This window comes from Bactrocera dorsalis, chromosome 1 (assembly GCF_023373825.1).
Source record: "Bactrocera dorsalis isolate Fly_Bdor chromosome 1, ASM2337382v1, whole genome shotgun sequence".
Lineage (NCBI taxonomy): Eukaryota > Metazoa > Arthropoda > Insecta > Diptera > Tephritidae > Bactrocera > Bactrocera dorsalis.
In genome coordinates, this window is record NC_064303.1 from 15,752,939 (window position 1) to 15,775,496 (window position 22,558).

Here is a 22,558-nt window from a genome sequence, read left to right on the forward strand (position 1 = left end):
AGTTTAAAGAAAAAAAGGGTTAAAGAAAAGGAACAGTTTAACAACAAACACATAAACAAAATATTAAAAACTACAAATAAATTATATATTTAATATTATTATTTATATGATTATGTGGTTATATTAAATATGAATTGGGTTATATATATATAGATATAAATATGTATATATGTATGTGATTATTATTCATGTTTATGACGTTGACATCAAAAATTCGGTTGTCAGCGCGCCATCCAAACACTGAAATGCCTATAAAAATATATTTAACAGGGAAAAATTTGTTGAAAATATTTTGTTTTTTTCCAAAAATGTATGCCGCATTTGGTAACGTCGAGACAAAATTCAAAAATGTCAACATTTCATTAGTAAATTAAGATGCAGTAAATGAGAAGGTGTAATAGAAAAATTGAGTGTGTGAAAAATTGTGTAATTTCGATGACAATGTTGTAAAAAAATTTATAAATAATTTGTAAAAATATATAATCATGAATTATGTCAATTTCAATACAGAAATATGTGTATAATAGAAATAATTAAAAAAAACGAAAAATAAAAGTAAATATAATATCATATTTGAAAACTCATTGAAAAATTTTTTTCGCGATATTTTAATATTTTTTTCAAAAATTATAAAAATTCTTTAAAGAATTTTATTAAAAATTAGTTATTCAGGAAATTATTTATTTAAATTCGTGTACTAATTTTTTTTTTGTTTTTTTTTTAAATATTTTTTTTATTTCAAAGTAATTTTTTTTTTAAATAAACTAAAATATTTTTTAAAATCAGGTTTTTATGATAAATTGTTTGTTTTTCTATCATGCAAATGTTAGAAAAATCTTTAAAAATTAATAATTGAATATAAAAATATTTTTTTTTCAACTAAAAATATTTAATATTTGTTTAAAATCCATCCTTCATAATAAATAATAAATATAATTTTTGTAAAAAAATAAAATAATGCATGTGTTATACATATTAAAAGTAATATACATACATATACCATAAATTATTAAAATAAAATATTTCTAACAAAAAATATTTTCATAAAAAATTCGTCAAACTGTGTTGCAAACTCATAAAAAATGTTAAAATGCACACAAAAATTATAATTTTTTTGTTGAAAACTCATAAAAAATATTAAACTGCACATAAAATTATATTTTTTTCATGAAAATTAAATTGTAATTTTTTTTTATGAAAATTAAATTTCAAAACAAAAAACACTTAAACGAGCAACGCTCGCTTAACTATACATACCATCTTCGTGTGTGCGCACAATGATCGGATGCGAGCGCGGCCCATCGCCCACCGAGGTGCCGGCCAGCGTCCAGATCTTGTACTCGGTCCAACGCTTCAACTCATCCAAAACGATATGTGTCTTATTCAAGGTGGTTATGGTCGCTTCGCTATCGGCACGGCCCACCTCGACGAAGAAGACCTTGTAGTAGATGATGCGACCGTTGGCACGCTCCACTGGCGGTGGCAGCCATGAGACGGATATTGTAGTGGGGCTGGTGGCCATGGCGGTGATATTGCGCGGCGGTGCACCTGGTACTAAGTGAAGGAAATCGGAACGGAATGGAATGGAACGTACAAGTTTGGTTTTCGTTTTTTTTTTTTAAATGCAGTTGTTTTGTGGTGACAATGGTTTGGAGTTGATTTAAATGGGTTTTGGTATTTTATTGAAATTAATTTTTTTGAATATATTTTTTTTAAATTTTTATAAATATTTTTTAATTTTTTTTCAAAATAATTTTTTTTCAATTTTTAAAAATATTTTTTTTAATATTTAAAAATATTTTTTTTAATTTTTTAAAATATTTTTTTTTTAATGTTTTTAAATATTTTTTTTGTTTATTATTATTTTTTGCAGATATTTTAAATATATTTATTTTTTTTTGTATGAAACAATGCAATAAAATTATTATTTTTTGATTAATATGTTTTTTGTTTGTGGTTTCGTGGCGTTTGGTTCGGTTGGTGAGTTGAATGGTTGGTTGTTGTTGGTTTTTGTTGTGATAGCAGCCAAAATGTATATATATGTTTGCGTTTTTTTTGTTGTTTTTGCATGTAGTTTTTTATATTATTATAAAATATATTTGGTTTAATAAGTTTAATATATTATTTTGTGGTAAATTTTTGTTGTTTTTCCAGCATAAGAGTAACACAAACGCAAAAACATGGATCGCAAAAGCAACGCAAAAGCAATGAAATGAAATGAAAAAGAAAAAAATTACATACAAATTAGCAAATCATATGTTAATGAAAAAGTAATTGTTATAAAATTTAATGCATAACACTTTAAAAACAATAAAAGTCAAATAAAAACGCTTAAAAATTGTAATAAATAATAAATAATTAATTCACCAATGGTTTATGCAAGTATCAACATTTTCAATATTTTTCGCAATTTTTGTTGATTTTTTTGTTTTCAAATTTCATGAAATCTTGCTCTATTTTCTGTACGTCAAAATTTTGCGCATATTTTTTGGTTCATTTTCATTTAAAACACGCTCATTTTTTAATAATTTGTTTAAGGGTTTCGACTCAATAAATTAAAAAGCCTTAAATTGCATTTAAATATATTTTTTTTATTATAAATGCAAATTCATTTTTTTATATATATTTTTTACATTTAAAATTGTGCTAAAAAATGGTGCTTCTAAGCTAGAAAATAATAAGTAGTGGCTTGAGTTGTTTTTGTCTTCACACACTTCGGCTTATGTGCTTTTATGGTCGGGTGCTAAAAACACACAATTTTTTTTATTCAAATATTATTTTTCATCACTTAAACATTCAGGATTTAGTAAAGAAATAAATTCGTATTTCAAAAGAAACATGCAGCACGCAAAATAGAAGAGAGAGAGTAAGAGAATTGGTGCATTTTTTAAGTAAGTAAATGAACTCAATAAAACAGGGTGTCGGTAATTAAGATAAAGCAAGGCATTTGGAAACTCAAAGGCATTAAAAAATCTGGTTTTAACGTTAATTTTTTTTATATAGCAAAAAATATGAAAATTAAGACTTTTAGACGTGTGAAATTTACAATAGTTGGATTTAAGGGATACTTTTTATTAAACACAAATTTAATATTTTTTAATATTTTTTTTTTTAATTTTTTGTTCTTTTTTGCATAAACCATTTTGGAGCGAGTGTGGGATATACAATTTTGGACGTAAAAATTAGTTATAAATGTAAAGTTTACTTATAATAATAATTTTTTAGGGTTATGGTTAAGGATATAGGGCAAAAATAATTTAGATAATTTTTAAACATTTTAAACGAAAAAAAAACACTTAAAACTAATACACAAATACAATTTTACACTAAACACTTAAAAAAAGTAAAAATAATGTAAAATTAAAAAAAAATATAGGTATAGTACAGCGTTGCAATAATTAATAAATTATAATATTGCAATTTTTAAAAAATTATAAAATTTTTTACAAAAAATAATAATAATTTCTAAATTGCTATTAATAATAATATAAGCGCAACGGAATTGAAACTTTCTTTTTCAAAGTTCTTAAAAAGTGCTGCCAGATTAACAATCAACTTACAAAAAGCTTTAATGGTATAATTTCCTTTTATGCACAGAAAGCTTTTAACTTAGAACTATTAATGTTTTCTTCGAAAGCTCAGAAAGCAAAAAGTTTCCAAAATTATTGTGCTTGATTCTATCGGATAATTTTTGATCAAAACTTTTAATGTTTTCTTTGAAAGCTCAAAAAAGCTTTATGTGGCAAGAATTGTGTTTATGAAGAAGTATGATGAAGAGTTTCTAAAACTATTATACAAATTTCTACCAGATAGCTGATTCAAAACTTTGAAGGTTTTCTTTAAAAGCTCGGAAAGCTTTATGTAACAAAAACTGTCTTTATGAAGCATTACACTATTTTGTATATAATCTGATTCAATATTTTTCAAGTTTTTTTGTAAGCTCAGCTCCCCTTTATGTAGGAAAAATTGTGTTTCTGAAGTAACGAGTGAGTTCAGATAGCTTCTGATTCAAACTTTGAGGGTTTTCTTTGAAAGCTCAGAAAGCTTTATGTTTCAAGAGTTTTGTTTATAAAGCAAAGAGAGTCTAAAACTATTTTGTATATTCAATATTTTTAATTTTTTTTTGAAAACTTAGAAAGCTGTTTGTAATAAGAAATGTGTTTATGAAGCAGTGAATATAGAACTATTTTGCTTAATATCTTTATACATATATTGGATGGCAAATGTGCCTCTAGATGGCATTTGCAAACAAGTAACTATTTATTTTGCCGATGAAACGAAATCTTTAATTTAAAGATCTTAATTAATGTGAAAGCTCAGAAAGCTTAATGGTGCTGGAGTTGTGTTGATGAAGTACAGACCGTCTAAAATTATTTTTCTTAATATTTCCACATGTTGGAAGGCAGACCGCATTTGAAATCGAGCAAATATTTATTTAGCACAGTCGTAAACTTTAATTTTCTATGTGAACTTGCCCTACAAAAGTTTCAGAAACCCTTGGAATACCTGAATTTTCTGAGTGAGTTTTCGCTATGAAACAAGAAAGTTGTTACCAATAGTTACAAACCAAACGACGTGTATAGCTTGGCAAAAGTATTATATTGTATTGAATAAGCAAATATTTTAAGCGAAAAGTTTGAGAGAGAGAGTATAAATTAACGTAAAATTAAATGAACTTTTCAAGGAAGTAAATTTAATGCTATTCTCATGTATTCTTCGTTAACAGCATAATAAATCGAAGTTTGATCGCATTTGAAATTAGAAATATATTTACATATTCTCATACTTGCAAAATTTCCTTATGAACTTTTACACTGAAAGCGTAAAAAGCTCTTGCGATTCGATTCTAACCAGAAAGCTTTGGTTATATATTCATCATGTGGAAGATTTTCCGACCTATATATTCTTTTCATTGCAAAAGCTTAAAATCTCGATATCAGCTTTCGCTCTGAAAGCTTAAAAAGCTTTTTCAAATCGAGTTCAGTGAAAGAGCTTTTAATCAAGCGGGAGAGTATCATTTCGTAGTTTTGAAAAAGTTATTGTTGCAGAAGTTGCTATATGAGCTTTCGCTATAAAAGCTAAAAAAACTCGTGGAAATTGACTCCAACTTAACAGCTTTTGTTATATAATGATCGCGCCGAGGATTTTCAGTTTTCATATTTAAATATTAATTATAAAAATATGAAATCTGTGTATAAGCTTTCGCTCTGAAAGCTTAAAACACTTTTGTATATCGACTCCAATGAAAGAACTCTTTGAGAATATTCTTGCAAAAGCTGTGAAAGCTGATAGCTATAAAAGCTAAAAAAAGCTTTTGCAAATCGACTCCAGCCAAAGCTTTTGTTATATAATGATCGTACGAAGGATCCGCAGACTTACATATTTTTATAATTGTAAAATTTGAAAATCTCTATTTAAGCTTTCGCTCTGTAAGCTTAAAAAACTCTTGCATAACTTTCGCTACGAAAGTTTAAAGAGAGTCCCCACTATTCGACGTCCACCAAAAAGCTTATGCTATATATTCATTGTGTGGAAGATTTCCACACTTATATTCTCTTCTAGTGGCAAATGCTTGAAACCCTATATCAGTTTTCGCTCTGAAAGCTTAAATAGGCTTATACATACTGGCAAAAGCTTCTTATCTCCATAAGACCTATGAAATGAAAGCTTAAAAAAAGGTCTTCCAAATGTGATCCAATTAAAGAATCTTTGTTATATACTCATTATTTGGAAGATTTTGAAACTTGAGATATGTTCTTTAAAGCTCACTGTTCTCACTATTCTTGTTAACACTTTTTAAGATTCAGTGTTGTCGTAATAACATTTAGTAATTTAACTACAATAAAGGTAGAAAGGTCACATTTTCATAAAACCTCGCAAATTTGTTCAAAGTGTTTACTGATCATAAGACAATGTTACCAAAGATTGAATGCGGAAAAAAACAATACAAAAAATTTAGGTTTTTTTATGCACCTGAATTAAATTCCATGATTTCAGATTAACACGATTATCGCATTGAACCACAGATTGCATTTCTATAAGTTAAAAAGCGTCGATTATTTTTCACGCCGATTTAAAAATAACTTTAAGTTTTTTTCCTCAATTCCGCTAATTTGCACTACATAAGTACTACTATAAACAAATAAAACTTACATAAAATATCCGTAGGCTTAAAATATATACAATAAATGACTTAATAATGTGTTAAACAAAGTGTAAACTTGCAGCGTCATCATTATCACAACAATTTCAACAAGCCATGCAACATTGAAAAAATGTAAAAGTTGCAAAAAATTTATGAAAATAATTGAACAAGCAGCTACAAAGGCAAAAAAAAAGCAAATTGTAATTTTTAGCAAATTAATTTTTAAAATATGAAAAAAAAGCTTTAACACTTTGTGCACAGCTAATTAACTCAGCAAATGCAAATGAAATATTAAAAAAAAAGTAAAAACAGCAAGCTGTAAAAGAATGGAATTTCCCAATAAAATGAGCGTTGAACTTTGACCCTTACAACATTTTTATCTGCTTATGCTACAAAAGCAATAAAAAAGGCAGCACATAAATATAATTTCCTCATTTTATGGAAAAATAACAATTAAATTAATTAATCCATAACTATGCGACCTATGAATTAATGGAAAAACAATTGTACAAATGAAGCAAAAGAGTAAATTAAAAAAAAGCAACAATAATGCTTAACACATGTTGATGAACTCAGCGAATTGAGCGCCGCTTGTACAAGGAAGCTTTTAAAAACGAAAATAAAAAGTAATAGCATTTACAATAAAATAACAATGTTACAAAAAAAATATAATTCATTAAAGAAACAACTTTCATTAATTGCGCTGATGTACATAAACATATACTGCTTAATTATGAAATGTGTTAAAGCGACTTTTTGGGTTTTAATGTTGCCATGAAAGATGTTTCCATGGAACTAAAAGTCAGCATATTACTGTTAGCATAAAATTTTTTTCTGGAATGGTTTAATTAATTTTCTGGCAGAATTTCTACTACTATCTAGGAAAACCAAGACATTTATGAATAATTTATTGTCTAAGATGAGAAAACGAGCCAGAGCGCCTAAAATTATGCTAATCGCCTCTATTTAAAAATATGCTTTTCAGGAATCTTAGAAACTGAGCTTTTGTTTAAGAGAGCATGTAACTAAATTTCGTGTTTTTTGGGACAGAACACAATGTATTTTTTTAATAGTGAATAAAAAGAACATAGCGCCTCACAGTAGATTAAGTAATATTACTTTTAGGTGCTGAAAAGCATACTTTGACTATTTTGCTGTCAATTTGAAGAATATAATTGGACAATATTTTCATGTGAATTATGAAAATTTTTCGTGTTCATAATATATGTATATTTGTAAAATTTGTAGCTGATGATATGCTAAGTGAGTTGGTAAGCGAGACGCATTTGCAGACAAAACAAAAACAGAGGGGCCGAAATACGAGAGTACGAAGAGCTTGACAAGCTGGCCGACAGGGGTAGTGCTCGAAAGTTCAACGAAAAGATGTGGCGACTAACATAAGGTTTCAAGCCAGGAGCATACTCTTGTAGAGCCGTCAGAGGTGACCGAGTTACTGATGACCATAACATACTGAATCTACAGAGTGAATACTTCTACAGCCTGGTGAAGGGCAGTCAAAAGAATAAATAATATTTTCCGATAGCGCCTAAAAATATGCTTGCTTCATAAGATATACTAAAGAAATTTTTTATTGCTCCTAAAGGTATATTTGCTTTATTTTGAAATATTTTTTTCGCGCCTAAAGATATGCCTCCTAAGTATGGAAACACATGAACAAAATCAAAATTCATTGATATCTGATATCAATATTATTGCTGCATACTTTTAAGAGTTTAGAGTTTTTAAATAAATGCATTTTCACTAATTGTACTATGCAGACATACTGAAATTTCATACCCATGATATATGTATATTGATATTGCTTCAGCGCCTAAGGATATATGCAACAATAGTAGAACTAAACTTGAAGAAAATAAAAAAAATACTTGTACTGCTAAAACGGAACCCCAAAGCAAGAATAGTAACAAATTTTCCCCAAAAATAACAAGCTTTAAATAAAATATTTAAAAAATAAACTAAAACATAAGCATACATCTAGGCTGCTCATGAAGCACTAGAATTCACAATCATATTTGATTTAATTTGTGGGTTGCTAAATATCGCATGCAACATGTTTATAAGCATGCAAGTGAACATAATACTCATAAAATACATTTGCAAATAGAAATATCAAAAAAGGTAAGAAAGAAAGGACACATTGAATTAAAAAAAATATATATATAGCATAAGTGGGTGCGAGTGGGTGCTGCTTTTTGTGCTGGTGCAAGTGCTGGTGTTTTCAAAATTTTCATTTCAAATATTTTGCATATAAATTTGTGGAATATATAAATATTTATTTTTATTTATTTATTTTTTTTTGTTTTGTTTTTGCATAATATAGTACATACAAAATTTGTTGCAATTGTTCAGTGAAAATTAATTCTATTATTTTGTGCAACATTCTTGCATTTTTGCTTCTTGTCGTTGTGCGGTGCCTCGCTTTGTGCACCATTTATACACATGCATGCATTTTTATTTCACGTAAATATTTTGGAGACTTACTACAATTGCTTAGCTAAGGTGTTGGTGCTGAAATAATTCACTTGATCTTCACACAACCACACTCTCACACAAACGAAATTTGCTCACTGCAAACTGGAGAAATTGAAAGTTAAATGAATTAGAAAAAAATTGTGAATAAGAATTCAAAATAAACGTAAAATTTGTGCTAAAAGCAAAAATTATTTGAATTTTGTTTAGAAACTTCTGTTTGAATTGTTTTCAAGTAATTTCTCATACATATATGTAGGTACTCGTATTTCGGTTGAATGTGGGCGTGTGTATTGCATAGTTGTGAGTGTGTGATATTGCAGTTATTCAGTGCATGTAAGTATGAGTGAAGTTGGAAAAATAAAAGTTAACAAATTGCTGTGAATTGGTATTTTCGAGTGTGAAACTAAGTTTGGTACCACTAGGGATTTGAAATTGTTTGAAGCAGATGTAAACATTTCATGGATAAGGGTATAGAGAGTATAAATTATTATTTTATACCCTGAACAGGATTGCCCAGTCTGAGCACTCTGAAGGAAACGTCGGAGAATATATAAAGTAAATATACTTGTTTCAATATATTTTTTTTTGGCAGAGCAAGCGTCAGTAGTGTTAAAGACTTACGCCTGAACAACGCTTACACTGTGCTCAACTTTATTATGAAGTAAAGAATATGTTTCGCGTACTTCGCTCAATTTTGGTCAAAATAATCGGTCTACTGAGCGTACTATTCACAAGACCAAAACCTTTCTTGAGACCCAGGATTCATCACTGAAAAATATTCCATCGGATAGACCACGACCAGCACGTATTTATTGAGAGAACTTTCACTAAATGACAAACTGTATGTACTCGATAAAGTCCATTATAGCATATAGCTGCCATTCAAACTGACCGAACAAAATCAAGATAAAGATCTTTTTCCACACTTTGTTGCTATAGGAGATGTACTTGTAAATGGTGTTATAGCTTTCCCGAGCCGTATTCAACGATTTTATTGTTTCATAACTATTTCTGATTTTTAATATAAGATCGGTTATATTTAAAATGGCTTAAGAACCAATATATTATTGTGTTCGAATTTTATACATGGATTTAATTGATTAATTTTTAATACGGAGGAATGCTTTATACATTTTTAGATGTCTTCGTTAGTCGACTTAACCAATGAAACTATTTGAGCATATCTAGAGATTGTAAGAAACTTTTCTCATGAGATTAGTTCATCTGCCATTGTTAACGAAAGAATTTCAATCAAGATATTATGTTTACCGATGATGTATTCGGTATTTAGTTAAACCAGAAGTTATCTTATTTTTGGAAAGATAGGAAATGACCTCAACATATTTTGATTTATTTGGTACCTGACGTCGTTTTGTATTTGTAGACGTCGCTTAAAATACGAGTATATTGGTCAATAGACACAAAAAAGTGATTACTCAACGACTTTTCTCCCTAGAATTGTCTCTTTCTGACTTTTTCCTTTAAGCTGACAGTATTTGCGCGGTCGTTCTGAAACAGGGTGTGGCTCTCCAAACATGTATTGGTTCTGATCCGTCATTATACGTTATACATTTTTGACTGTATCATTATGAAATCTTGTCTCGCGAACTTTTTATCACGCAGATAAAATAGCAGAACAGTTGAGCAGCTTTGTGATGGGGTCGAAACGGTTCTGGATGACATTGGAATAAATCGTCAATGCTTGATCTTGTGATTGAAACCATATCTTAATACATAAGCCAAACTAGTTTTAATTCGATATTATTTTTAGTGACAATTCTATGAAGATTTCTGCGCATATTTAAGAAATTTTTATTTATTTTCGCATAACAATATATGTAAATGGAAGCCCGAACCAGGTTTTATCAGAATAATATTTTAGTAGTTAACTATATCGTCATCTAAAATGCAACATAACGTAACATCAATTTTCTTAACTTTGCAGGTGAAGGAAAAACGACAAATTTGAAAGCACTCATATTGTAAGAAAATTTGAGTTTTGGTTATAAAATGGTTATATATTGGTTAGAGAATGGTTATATATTGGTTATAAAGTGGTTATATATTGGTTATAAAATGGTTATGATGAATTGGTTATAAAATGGTTATATCTGACAGCAACAGCTGAAATTTTTAGGCCACAATATGTAACATGATGTAGTGAATCGTAAGCAATAAAAAACTCAATTTCGTTTTCTTCGATGATACGTTATTCTGCATTTTAGGTGACGATATGTTAGTTAAAATTTCAGAGTTTGCAAAATAATTATCAAAGTGTACGAAATGAATGCCGCTTATGTACGTATGTATGCATATGTATAAATGTATGTTATAAGGAAAATGTTGTTAGACTACATATAATATCATATATTTGTGTATGCATGTATGTATGTATGTATTTACATATGTTTAATAAATAAGTATATTTAGATGTATAAAGTAGTTTTATGGTATATAGACAATTTTGTTTGGTATACATGTATATAGGTTTTTATGTATGTACGTATATATGTAAGTTTATATGTACATAAAAATTTCTAAATAAATAATTAAATATATAAGAGTAAATAAAATAAATATATTATTGCTATTTTGTAAATAACTTATATTTAAAATTATGGTAGACAATAACTTAAATAAAATTATTAAACTTAGAAACATAAATATTTTCTAAAAATAATTTTCATTCTGCTAAAATATTTTTTTTTATAAAAAATAGTATAAACTGATGTAAGATTAAAAAAAATGAAAAAATTTTTCAGTCGAAAAAATTATAATAATCTTGTTCTAGAAGAAATTATTTTTTATAATTATTATAATATTTTTTTTTGTTATAATTTTTAATTTAAAGCATAAATAAAAGCTACTTACAAATTTTTAATCGCAAATAATTAGATATTTTCAACAAAAAATAGTATTCACATACACACCTGTATTTAAATAAATATTTTCATATTCACACACACACACTCATACCTTTCACCAACACACACGCTTTGCCACCAATTATTTGCTTTATATTACCTTCTTTTCCACGCAGGCTTTAGTACACAACTCAAGTATTTGTTGTTTTTGGTATTTAATAAATATTTATATTTTTTTTAAATAAGGAAGGACACACTAGGGATAGGTTTGGGTATTCAAACAATTTGTTTACACTACGGGAGCAACTATGCATACTTTTAGGGTTCCTCGGTTTGACTTAAGCTAGTATTTTCTAAAATGTGTGTATATATTTTTGGTAACTAAATACACGTGGAGCAGCATATATTTTTCAATAATCACAAAAATATGGCTACTCCAGCGCGATATTTCGTTTTTTTTCTGTATAAAAACACACATTTTATGCATATTTATATACATATTAGTATTTTGTTCTTAAATATTATTAGTTTGCATAATTTATTGCATATTGATATATAAGGCGTATATGTTTTCTACTATTTCGGTTATTAGTTTACTTTCGTTTTTGCGTTGCCATATGATAGTTGCTGGTTGAAAAATGTGAAAAATCTACTTACCATATTGTTTCGTACGGACGGGTATGGGGGGTGTTGTTGCACCTTCGCCACGCTGCGAACGCGCCGCCAACCATATATAATACAGGGTATCAGGATAGAGACCATCAAGCGTGTAGGATTCAGTGTTCGAAATGCGCCTTAAGTAGATAATGTGGAAAAGTTGAGTTTATTTTGTGGAATTTCTTAAAAGTGCATATTTGCAGTTGAGGTTATGGAATAAGGAAATTAAATAAAAATTAAAAGAAAAAAAAATACTAAAACAAAAATAAATATGGTTCCGTAATGCAAAATTCTATTGTGAATTAAGTTCTCAAACCAAAAGTAAAAAAATCAAAACAAATTGTATTTTTCTTTTCCAACACCTATCCCCTCCAATGTTCTTATTTGTTATAAAACAACCTCCCCAAACTGGAGCCTTTTACGAAATGTTGGTTAAATTCAGTAAGTTTTAAATGGCTCTAACCGCACTTTTGGTAAATATAATCATACATAGCGTTTAGTAAAAGTCAAAGACTTAAGAACTCAAAATGTTTTAGGTAATCTTTTAACTCTTCGAAAAATATGAAAATTCTTTTTTTGAAGTTACGATGAATCAAATTCGACTTTCAGATGGATTTCTTTTCTGGGAAATTTTGTTATTGTACTTTTCTCATGCCCAACAACTATAGATTTATTAATTTTTACAAAACACAAAAAATATGTAATAAGGGAAATTTTGGGTATTTTTAATTTAGGGAAATTTTAAAATACATTTTTTATATTTTTCATTGTTTCTCGGTTATTATCTAAAAATAAGAATCTTTATTTGAAATGTCGCCTAATAAGTATGTATATGTTTAAATATAAGGATATTTTTGAAAATTTTTAAAATGGCAAGAAACATATTGCATTATTTAGGAAAATTGTATTTTTTTTAGGTGAGGATGAATCAAATTCGACTTCCTGACGGATCTTTTTTGGGAAATTTTGTTATTGTGTTTTTTTTTCAACCCCTACTGCCACAGATTTCTTAATTTTTACAAAACACAAAAATATGTTATAAGGGATTTTTTTAATTTAGGGATATTTTTTAATCTATTATTTATATTTTGAATTATTTTTCGTAAATTTTTTATTTTATCTAAAAATAAAATTTTTGGTTTGAAATTCGCTTAATACCTATGTACATACATATGTATGTATATGTTGAAATATAAGTATATTTTCTAAATTTTTTACATTTTCAAAAATTTTTATTTTTTTATTTAAATTTTTTCGGTGGATCTAAATAAAGGGAAATTTAAAGTAGTTTTTAAGACATTCGATTTTCTGACGGATGTGTTTTTTTGGGAAGTTTTGTTATTCTGTTTCTCTCATACCCTTTTTAGGCCAGGAAAAATCAAGTTTGATATCTTAAAGGATTTTTTTTTTGAAGACTTTCTTTGAATAATAAAAAGTTTAATTTTAGGGAAATTTAAAAATTTCCTTTTTCAAAAAGTTCTAAATTTGAATTGCGCTGTATTTGCACATATAAATGCAAATATTAAGTATTTTTAATTTAATATGTCTTCATTTTCGTCCAATACTAAAATGTTTAAATACGGGAAATTTTGTTTAAACTTTTAAAACTTAAAGAAATCTTCAATTTGAATTGAGTTTAGTCAATTTGAAGTCGATTTTAACCCGTCGTGAACATCTCGAAATACGGGGATATTTTCAAAACTTTATGAAAAAAACTTTCTGTTTTTTTAAAGACATTTTGTAATGTTTTTGGAAAAAATAACTTATTTGAAATACCTTATTTTTGTTCAATACCTTTTAAATTACATTAAGTTCAGTTAGTTTCATGTTAATTTAAGGTCACTGTTAATATCCTGAAATACGGGGATATTTTTGAAACAGAATTTTTTTGGAATTGTAGAATACTTTTTAACATATTTTAATAAATTGTTGTACATAAAAAAATATCTCGCAATTTCTCAATTTTTCGAGCTTATGGAAGTTTAAAGTATTTTATTATTTTAGGATATTCCTTAACATAAAAAACAATTTTTCCAATTTTCTGAGTTTTGCCGTAGTTTTGTATAGTTTTGTTTTTAGGATATTTTCGAAACTTATTTGCAGCTGCGGGATATTTTCATTTATATCCAACATAGGTAATTGAATTACATCAGTAACGCTTCCTGCTACCTTAGTGGCTAATGCCACCCGATTTTATCAATAATGCGTACACATTTCAATTTATTGCCAAGATTTCAATCAACTATTACATTGCGCAAATACACATATGTATATACAAAACATGGCGAATATTGGCAAGTGGAAATTAATATGTACGTGCCAATTGTCGATATCAGTAAGTATTTTGTTAGATAGTGTGCGGGTTGTAATCGAATGGGCGAAATATTAGTGCCAATATCCTGTCTGCATACATTAGTATGTATATGTGTGTATGTTTAGTTGTATAAGTGTGTGTGTTATACTCACTTGTGATGATCCTGATTTGCATATGTGTCATTCCAGTATAATTCGTAGTGTACGATATTCTCACTGGAATGTGTCGGTTTCGACCATTGCAATGTGACTGCGGTCTCGCCGATATCGGTGGCCCGGAAATTACTAGGCTGTGAAGGGACACCTGTCACAACAAATTCATGCATACGTATTGGCGTTGTTTTTTGACGTCGCCGCCGCCGTCGTCGTTGTTTTTGTTGCATTGTTGATAGTGTTGGTTATGATTATAAGTTTGTTTGTGGTAGTATCACCATCAATGCCATCATCAGCGTTATCAAGATTATCAACATTGGCAGCGTCATCATTGCCGGTTCGTTGGTTGATGGGTTGGATATCAGAGTGGTGCGTGTCGTCCATATTTACGCCAGTCAAACGGAAATTGCACAGACAGCCATGAGAAGGGAATCAAGCGCAGGCGAGTGGGTATCGTTGTGGGAGAAAAAGAAGCAGAAAAAATTATTGAATAAAATATTTTATAATTCCAGAAACTATTTACAAATACATATTAAAAATCATACATATATATATAACGCTTGTTTAGTACTATAAGCAGACATAAATAAACCAAAACCATTTCCTCTTCGCATAACTGTAAAAATATTGAATTTACACGCTGGGGAAATCATTTGTGTGTTTGTGCCTGAGTTGTAGCCAAAGAGAATCATTCAAAATACTCAAACGAAACAAATAGCAAATTTAATTGAATTCCCGTTAGTTGAGCGGAAATTTGATAAATTAAAGGATTTCCGCAAAGGATTTTGCGGCATTGGATTATATTTTCATTTTCGACGGTTCAATAACAAAACTATGAAAAACTCTTTGTAAATATAAATAAAATTTGTAAATATTGTCAGCACATGTGTGTAGATATATGTATGTAGTTAGTAATGTCAAATAAATGTAAAATTATGAGAAATTTGGCAGTGTATGGTAAGCTGCCTAGCAAAAAATTGCGAGACTACTAATTTTGTTCACGGAAATGCATATGCAAATATAGATATGTACATACATACATACATATGTACATACTATATGTATATGGTGTTTGTAAAAATATTTTGATAACGCATTTATAAATGTTATTAAATTTAATACTCTTAGTTAATAACTACATTTTTTCGAACTTGATCAAGCATTTTGGATTGATAAATGTTTTTTAAATAATCAGCTTAATAATTTTAAACTCCAAATTACAAAATTTTTAGGGAATTTATATGAATTTCATCAAAATTTTGGTATGTTTCGAAAATTCCATTTGGTTCCTAGGTAATTTTTTTTATAAAAAAAGGTTTTAAAACCATAATGTTGATTCAAAAACTCTCACATAAAAGGACATGATAAAAATTGATCAGATTAATAAATTTGGAAACAAAAATATCACCTTTCCAACTATTTTAACAAATTACATTCAAAAGTTAATATGTTTCGAAAATTCCATTTTGTTTCTATACATATATTTTTTTTTATAAAAATAGGTTTTAGAACTATAAAGTGAATCAACTTCCTCATAAATACTCTCCCATAAAATGATTTGGTATAAATTAATCAGTTTAATAAGTATGGAATCAAAATTATCACTCCTTTCAAGAATTTTAATAAATTACATTCAAGGGTTTGTATGTTTCGAAAATTCCATTTTGTTTCTATATAACTTTTTTTCATAAAAAATAGGTTTTAGAACTATAACTTTGATTTAATTTCACATAAACACTCAAATAAAATGCAAATGTTACAAAATTCAAACGCGTTCCCCCTTAAAGAACTATAAAAACAAGGTTTACGAATAGAAAGTTGATAAAAATAAAGTTAATCGACAAAAAAATTATTTTGTATGAACAATAAATTTAATTTCTAATGAAGTAATGCAGCATTTACAATACGAAAGTCTATATAGACAAATATTTAAGATGTAATCTAAGCAATATTTTCACTTAAAATGATAAGAATGACAGAGAATATATGAAACACATACTTAAAACTTTCGCAAAGTGAAAGTATCTATGGGTTAAGGTGTAAATTTAATAACTGGAACGACATGGAATATATGAAACACTTATTAAAAAGTTGGGTTTCGCTTAGCAGCATGTATTATTTATTAATTGAAAAGCTGTTTCGAAAATTTCATTTTGTTCCATATAAGAAAAAAAGGTTCGCGCGCAAAATAATGTACATATGTATATATTTCCACCAAGAAATCACACAAAAGAGTCCAATAGTTTTTGATAACTACTGATTTTGTATTCGCAAGGTACTTAAATTACGAAAAACTCGTTCACTTATAACGGGTGATTTTTTTGAGGTTAGGATTTTCATGCATTAGTATTTGACAGATCACGTGGGATTTCAGACATGGTGTCAAAGAGAAAGATGCTCAGTATGCTTTGACATTTCATCATGAATAGACTTACTAACGAGCAACGCTTGCAAATCATTGAATTTTATTACCAAAATCAGTGTTCGGTTCGAAATGTGTTTATCGACAAATTTTGTTCAGCGATGAGGCTCATTTCTGGTTGAATGGCTACGTAAATAAGCAAAATTGCCGCATTTGGGGTGAAGAGCAACCAGAAGCCGTTCAAGAACTGCCCATGCATCCCGAAAAATGCACTGTTTGGTGTGGTTTGTACGCTGGTGGAATCATTGGACCGTATTTTTTCAAAGATGCTGTTGGACGCAACGTTACGGTGAATGGCGATCGCTATCGTTCGATGCTAACAAACTTTTTGTTGCCAAAAATGGAAGAACTGAACTTGGTTGACATGTGGTTTCAACAAGATGGCGCTACATGCCACACAGCTCGCGATTCTATGGCCATTTTGAGGGAAAACTTCGGACAACAATTCATCTCAAGAAATGGACCCGTAAGTTGGCCACCAAGATCATGCGATTTAACGCCTTTAGACTATTTTTTGTGGGGCTACGTCAAGTCTAAAGTCTACAGAAATAAGCCAGCAACTATTCCAGCTTTGGAAGACAACATTTCCGAAGAAATTCGGGCTATTCCGGCCGAAATGCTCGAAAAAGTTGCCCAAAATTGGACTTTCCGAATGGACCACCTAAGACGCAGCCGCGGTCAACATTTAAATGAAATTATCTTCAAAAAGTAAATGTCATGAACCAATCTAACGTTTCAAATAAAGAACCGATGAGATTTTGCAAATTTTATGCGTTTTTTTTTTAAAAAAAGTTATCAAGCTCTTAAAAAATCACCCTTTATTAGCACACGCCAATGCAGATTCGATTTTACTCGCTACTTAAAACCAAGTATTATATTTTTACGTTGTATGCGTTTGAAAAGAAATATTTTTTTATGGCTTCTCTCTGTGAGTTGCAGTTAAATCGCATTTATTATTCCAATTGATTTTTTTAATTCACGTAGAATGGACACAAAGCTAAATACAGGCTTTGCTCTAAAAATAATTGAAATATAAGCCAAAAATTATTAAACCAAAAAGTGAGCGTAGAACTTATGGTATAATACCCTGAAAATTACTTTTGCTGCGTACATATGATGCTGATGATTTTCATCAGTGAGTTTATTGACTGTTGAAAGTTGACGTAAAGTTGAATGACAATTTTTAATATTTATACGTTGATAAGTACACAATATATTTTGCCTGCATGTGTTTGAAAAGTTTTTGAGCGTTGAATGGCGTGTGATATTTGGTCATGCATTAAATTAAATTCGTTAAAATACACACTCAAATCCTCGCAAACCAATGTCAACCACAAATAATTTATAATTTGCTGCCTTCAACAGACTTAAATTTCAGTACATTTCTGCCACCTTTTTTTACGCACTTTCGTATATATACATACATATATCGATAAATATATATGTATGCCGGAACACAAAAATTAATAAAAATCATGGTACTGCACAGTGAAAATATTGTAAAAAAAATCCGCATAGTGCCCCCATTCTTGAGAGCGCGAAGAGAAATCTTGTTGCAACGGGTTGGGGTGTGGAAAAGAGGCAGCGGAAATACATCATCATCAATGTCAGTGGCGGTGACAGCATGGCAGGCGGTAACAGCGCGATATTGCTTTATGCTAGTGGCGCTAGTGGCATATATAGCTGAGGGCCGCGAGAGCGCCTAAAATTGTGCTAGTAGTAGTTGCCAGCATTTGAATTATTGCCCTGTGGCTATAATTGTGTTCGTGCGTATACACTGGCAGTAATTCAGGCCATATCGCCAAGTGAAGTAAGGTTTTTTTTTAATTTCTTTTAGGATTTTGGTTTAATTGGATTGATATTGAATTTTTTTTTTCAATATTTGTATTGTGTATAAAAAATGTATAAAGTCTTTTTCATATTACTTCGAAATCCATCAATAGTTAAAAAAAGGAAATAGTTAAAAACAATTTTTTAAAAAGTGATGATTGGCATATGATAAAAGAGTTGCACGGATATTTTTATAAGTGCGTTGGTATTTATAAAATATACAATTTTATTGCAAAATCATTTCAATTTGAGTTTTTCCTCAACTTTTAATCTTTTAAGTACATTTTTGTATAAAATTAAAGTAAAATATATCCACTAATTAATCAAATGCTTTGAACAAAAGCATCTGAGCATAGTTTAACTGAATTTTAGTATAAAAAATACATCCCTTAAAGGTAATTTAAAGGAAAATTTTGTTGTACTAGAATCATGCTTTAATTATTATCACACCATAATCTGTTAACATATTTTGCCTAATTCAATGAATAAAAAAATTTCCCTTAAAGGGTAATTTATATTTATGACTTAAATTATACTACAATTAATATTATATTATAACCTTTTATAAAAAGATTTAGCTTAAATCAATAATTGAAAAATGTCCCTTAAAGGGTAATTTATATTTACGATTAAAATTATGCTATATAACTATTATTATTTTATAATCTTTTTAGATATTTTGTTTCAATTCAAATATTTTACAATATCCTTTGAAAGGAAATTTACATTTACTACTAAAATTGTATTATAATTGTTTACAACAAACATTTTTTTTTAGTTTGACGGGCATTTGATCCCATTAGTGCCATTGAATAACATTTCTTGGCACGTGTTATTTTTTTGTAATGATAATAATCAGATGCATTCAAATATAATAAATTAAATATAATTATCAGAATGATTTAAGATTTTAAGATTTACTTAGGTATGTAAATAACAATAATTTGCTAAAATCATCAAACGGTAAACCTACCAGGTGTGACATATTGGAAAATATAATTATTATTTTCTGAAAGGATATTATTTAACACTGTGGACATTGAAATATAAACTTTGTTACATATGTATATAATGCTTCCCCATATTTTTCAAATTTTTCATAAACTTGCTTAAAAGGAAAATTAAAAGGAAATTTTACTAAGGAAATTTAACTAAAATTATGCTATAATTATTATACCACTAAAATTTGCTAAAATATTTTGCTTAATTCAAATATTAAAAATTTCCCTTAAAGGGAAATTTATATTTAGTACTAAAATTAAGTTATAATTAGTATAAAATATAACATTTTCACATATTTTGTTTCAATTTTAATATAAAATATCCCCCGAAGGGAAATTTACATTTTCTACTAATTTATGTATATTAAAATTGTTTATAGCTAAAAAAATCCCATTAGCGGCATGGAATAACACTTCTTGATCTTTGTTATTTTTTTTTTTAATTTTCTCAGGTATGCATATACCAATAATAATTTTTTTAAGCTAAACTGTTTAAATTGTTAAATGTTTCAAAGATTTTAAGAATACTCTTTTTCGAGATCAAAAGTGTTAATTTTTTTCGGTCAGATTTACGTCATCACCATTTATACCGCTAAGCTCGCCTTGAAGGGAAATTTTCACTATGGGACATTTTCATGAGAATTTATTTGTTTATATTTCCCTGAGCATAACCTTTTCACACACGGCAGCTCTTAAATTAACATAGTGCTTGTAAAATTCCTTCCATGCTACTGTTCATTTGCATTGCATTGATCATGACAAATATTTTTAAAGCACTTTTGATATTTTACAAAAAATAATGATAATTAAAAAATTATTTACGAAAGCAATGAAGAACGTAAATGCAATGCTGTAACGCATGAAAATATGCTGTCCTTTTGTTGTGACAGCCAATGTATTTCTGTGGCTGTCAGTGATAAGTAAAAAACTACTCATATTTTCTTACATAAAATGAAATAAAAAAGCATCCTGTCACTGTCAACTTACATAATTGCGAACAAGAGTGCACACTGAAGGCTGATAAGTTTGCGCAAGGCAAGGCAATGAGCACGCGACGGACGAATGTTAAAAGACAGTGGAGCAGAGAAAAATATCACATGCTCCAGGAATTATAATTGGGTTGTGGCAGAAGTGTAAGAAGTGAAATGAAAAATATGGAAATTTAAGAAAAAAAACGCAATAAAATTAAGAGCGTAGAGAGGAAATTTTTACAAATGGTTGCGAATGAGTGACAAGCCAAAGAATTCAAAAAAAGAAATACTCGAAGAAATCGCAAGCAAAATGAGAATTGGTAATCGAAGCAGCAATGCCACGGTAAATTCAAACAATACAGACTTTTTTACTTAACAATTTTTAAAGTGGCGCAGATGTGGCACGCATGAAAAGGCACATAACTGTCAGAGAAACATATAATGGGTCTATTTTGAGAGATTTGGAATTTTTTATGAAATGAGACAGAGAAAAACGTAAGGAATTAGTAAATTTAGGCTTCTGTACTTCGGAAATTTTATGACATTTAGTGTTTCAATAAAGTTTCAGTCACATGGTCATCGAACCTTTAAGTTATGGAGAAGACTTATGACTGTGAGTTCCATTTTTCATAATTTTTTACAATAGGACTGATTTTCAATCGAAAAAGTGTCATCTAAGGTTGGTTTCTAAAGATAAATTGCAGCTTTCCACAAATAGTGGTTCAACAGAGTCAAATCATATACTGAGTAGTGGATTGACAGTTAACTGAGTAGTCTATTGACAGGCCCATCTTTTGATATCATTCGGTTCACAAAATGTCGTCGCTTTGAAATGATGATATCATGATAGTAAGGCTTATTTCACGGCCTTGCTGGAACCGTTTAGTAACAAGACGTCTCATATTGATGCAGGGAACGTTAAAATCGTGAAGTATTTGTCTATAGCGCTAACTATTGATGATATTGTCGGATTTCAACTTCAGTTTTGAAAAAATATGGAGCATAGACTAACTTCTAGTGAGAGCAAAAGCAGTGTAGAGTTATGGAGAATACCTCCAGTACTGTTCTGACTTTAAATAAGGCAATCTCAGTGCAGTGAGTAACTTATAGTGAGAGCAAAAGCATTGTCCAGAAAGTTATGGAGAATCTCTCCAACAGTGTTGTGACTTCAAATTAAGCAATTACGATTTATTACATAACTGTTTTTAGTTATGAAAATGTAGAGAGCAGAGAGCAACTTCTAGTGGAGCGAAATCAGAGTGCAGAGAGTTATGGAGAGTTTTTGAGAATCTCTCCAGCATTTTTTTTTCAAATATGGCAATTTACATGCCTAGTAAGCCAGAATTAAAAATGAGTCTACCCAGAAAAAAATGGAGTTGATGAAAATATAAAAATTTCAATATTCGTTCAGAGCGCGAGAAAATTAAAAAAAAATCAGTGCAACTATTTTAAACTAAAGTGTAAGCATAGTATACTCAGCATAAATGTCAAAAACATGTACTCATTTTGACAGCTACAAAATGCCGTGTTTCCAAAACAACACCCTGTTCAGCGAATCTTCCAGCCGAAACACGTACTCTCGGCTCTTTTCGAACTTTAAGCGCGTCCATTGATTTTTATGTCAAAAGCATGCACTTATGCACTTAAAACCATACAAACTGCTTGCTATACACACATAAAGATTAATATACATTACATAAATGCAACTT

The 22,558-nt window shown here is 28.9% G+C and overlaps 1 protein-coding gene across 9 annotated transcripts in view; it reads right to left on the reverse strand.

Moving 5' to 3' along the window:
• Positions 1-22,558, reverse strand: part of LOC105229710 (tyrosine-protein phosphatase Lar) — a 907,083-nt gene that overhangs the window by 35,760 nt on the left and 848,765 nt on the right. For 6 of the 9 annotated variants that reach the window (XM_049458860.1, XM_049458872.1, XM_049458865.1 and 3 more), the window contains 3 exons: positions 14,626-14,776; positions 12,160-12,296; positions 1,258-1,554 (listed from right to left, as the gene is read on the reverse strand). In XM_049458860.1, the coding sequence (XP_049314817.1) occupies positions 1,258-1,554; positions 12,160-12,296; positions 14,626-14,776 (585 nt within the window). The remainder of the gene's footprint in view (positions 1-1,257; positions 1,555-12,159; positions 12,297-14,625; positions 14,777-22,558) is intronic. The other 3 variants (XM_049458887.1, XM_049458898.1, XM_049458877.1) reach the window with 1 other exon arrangement.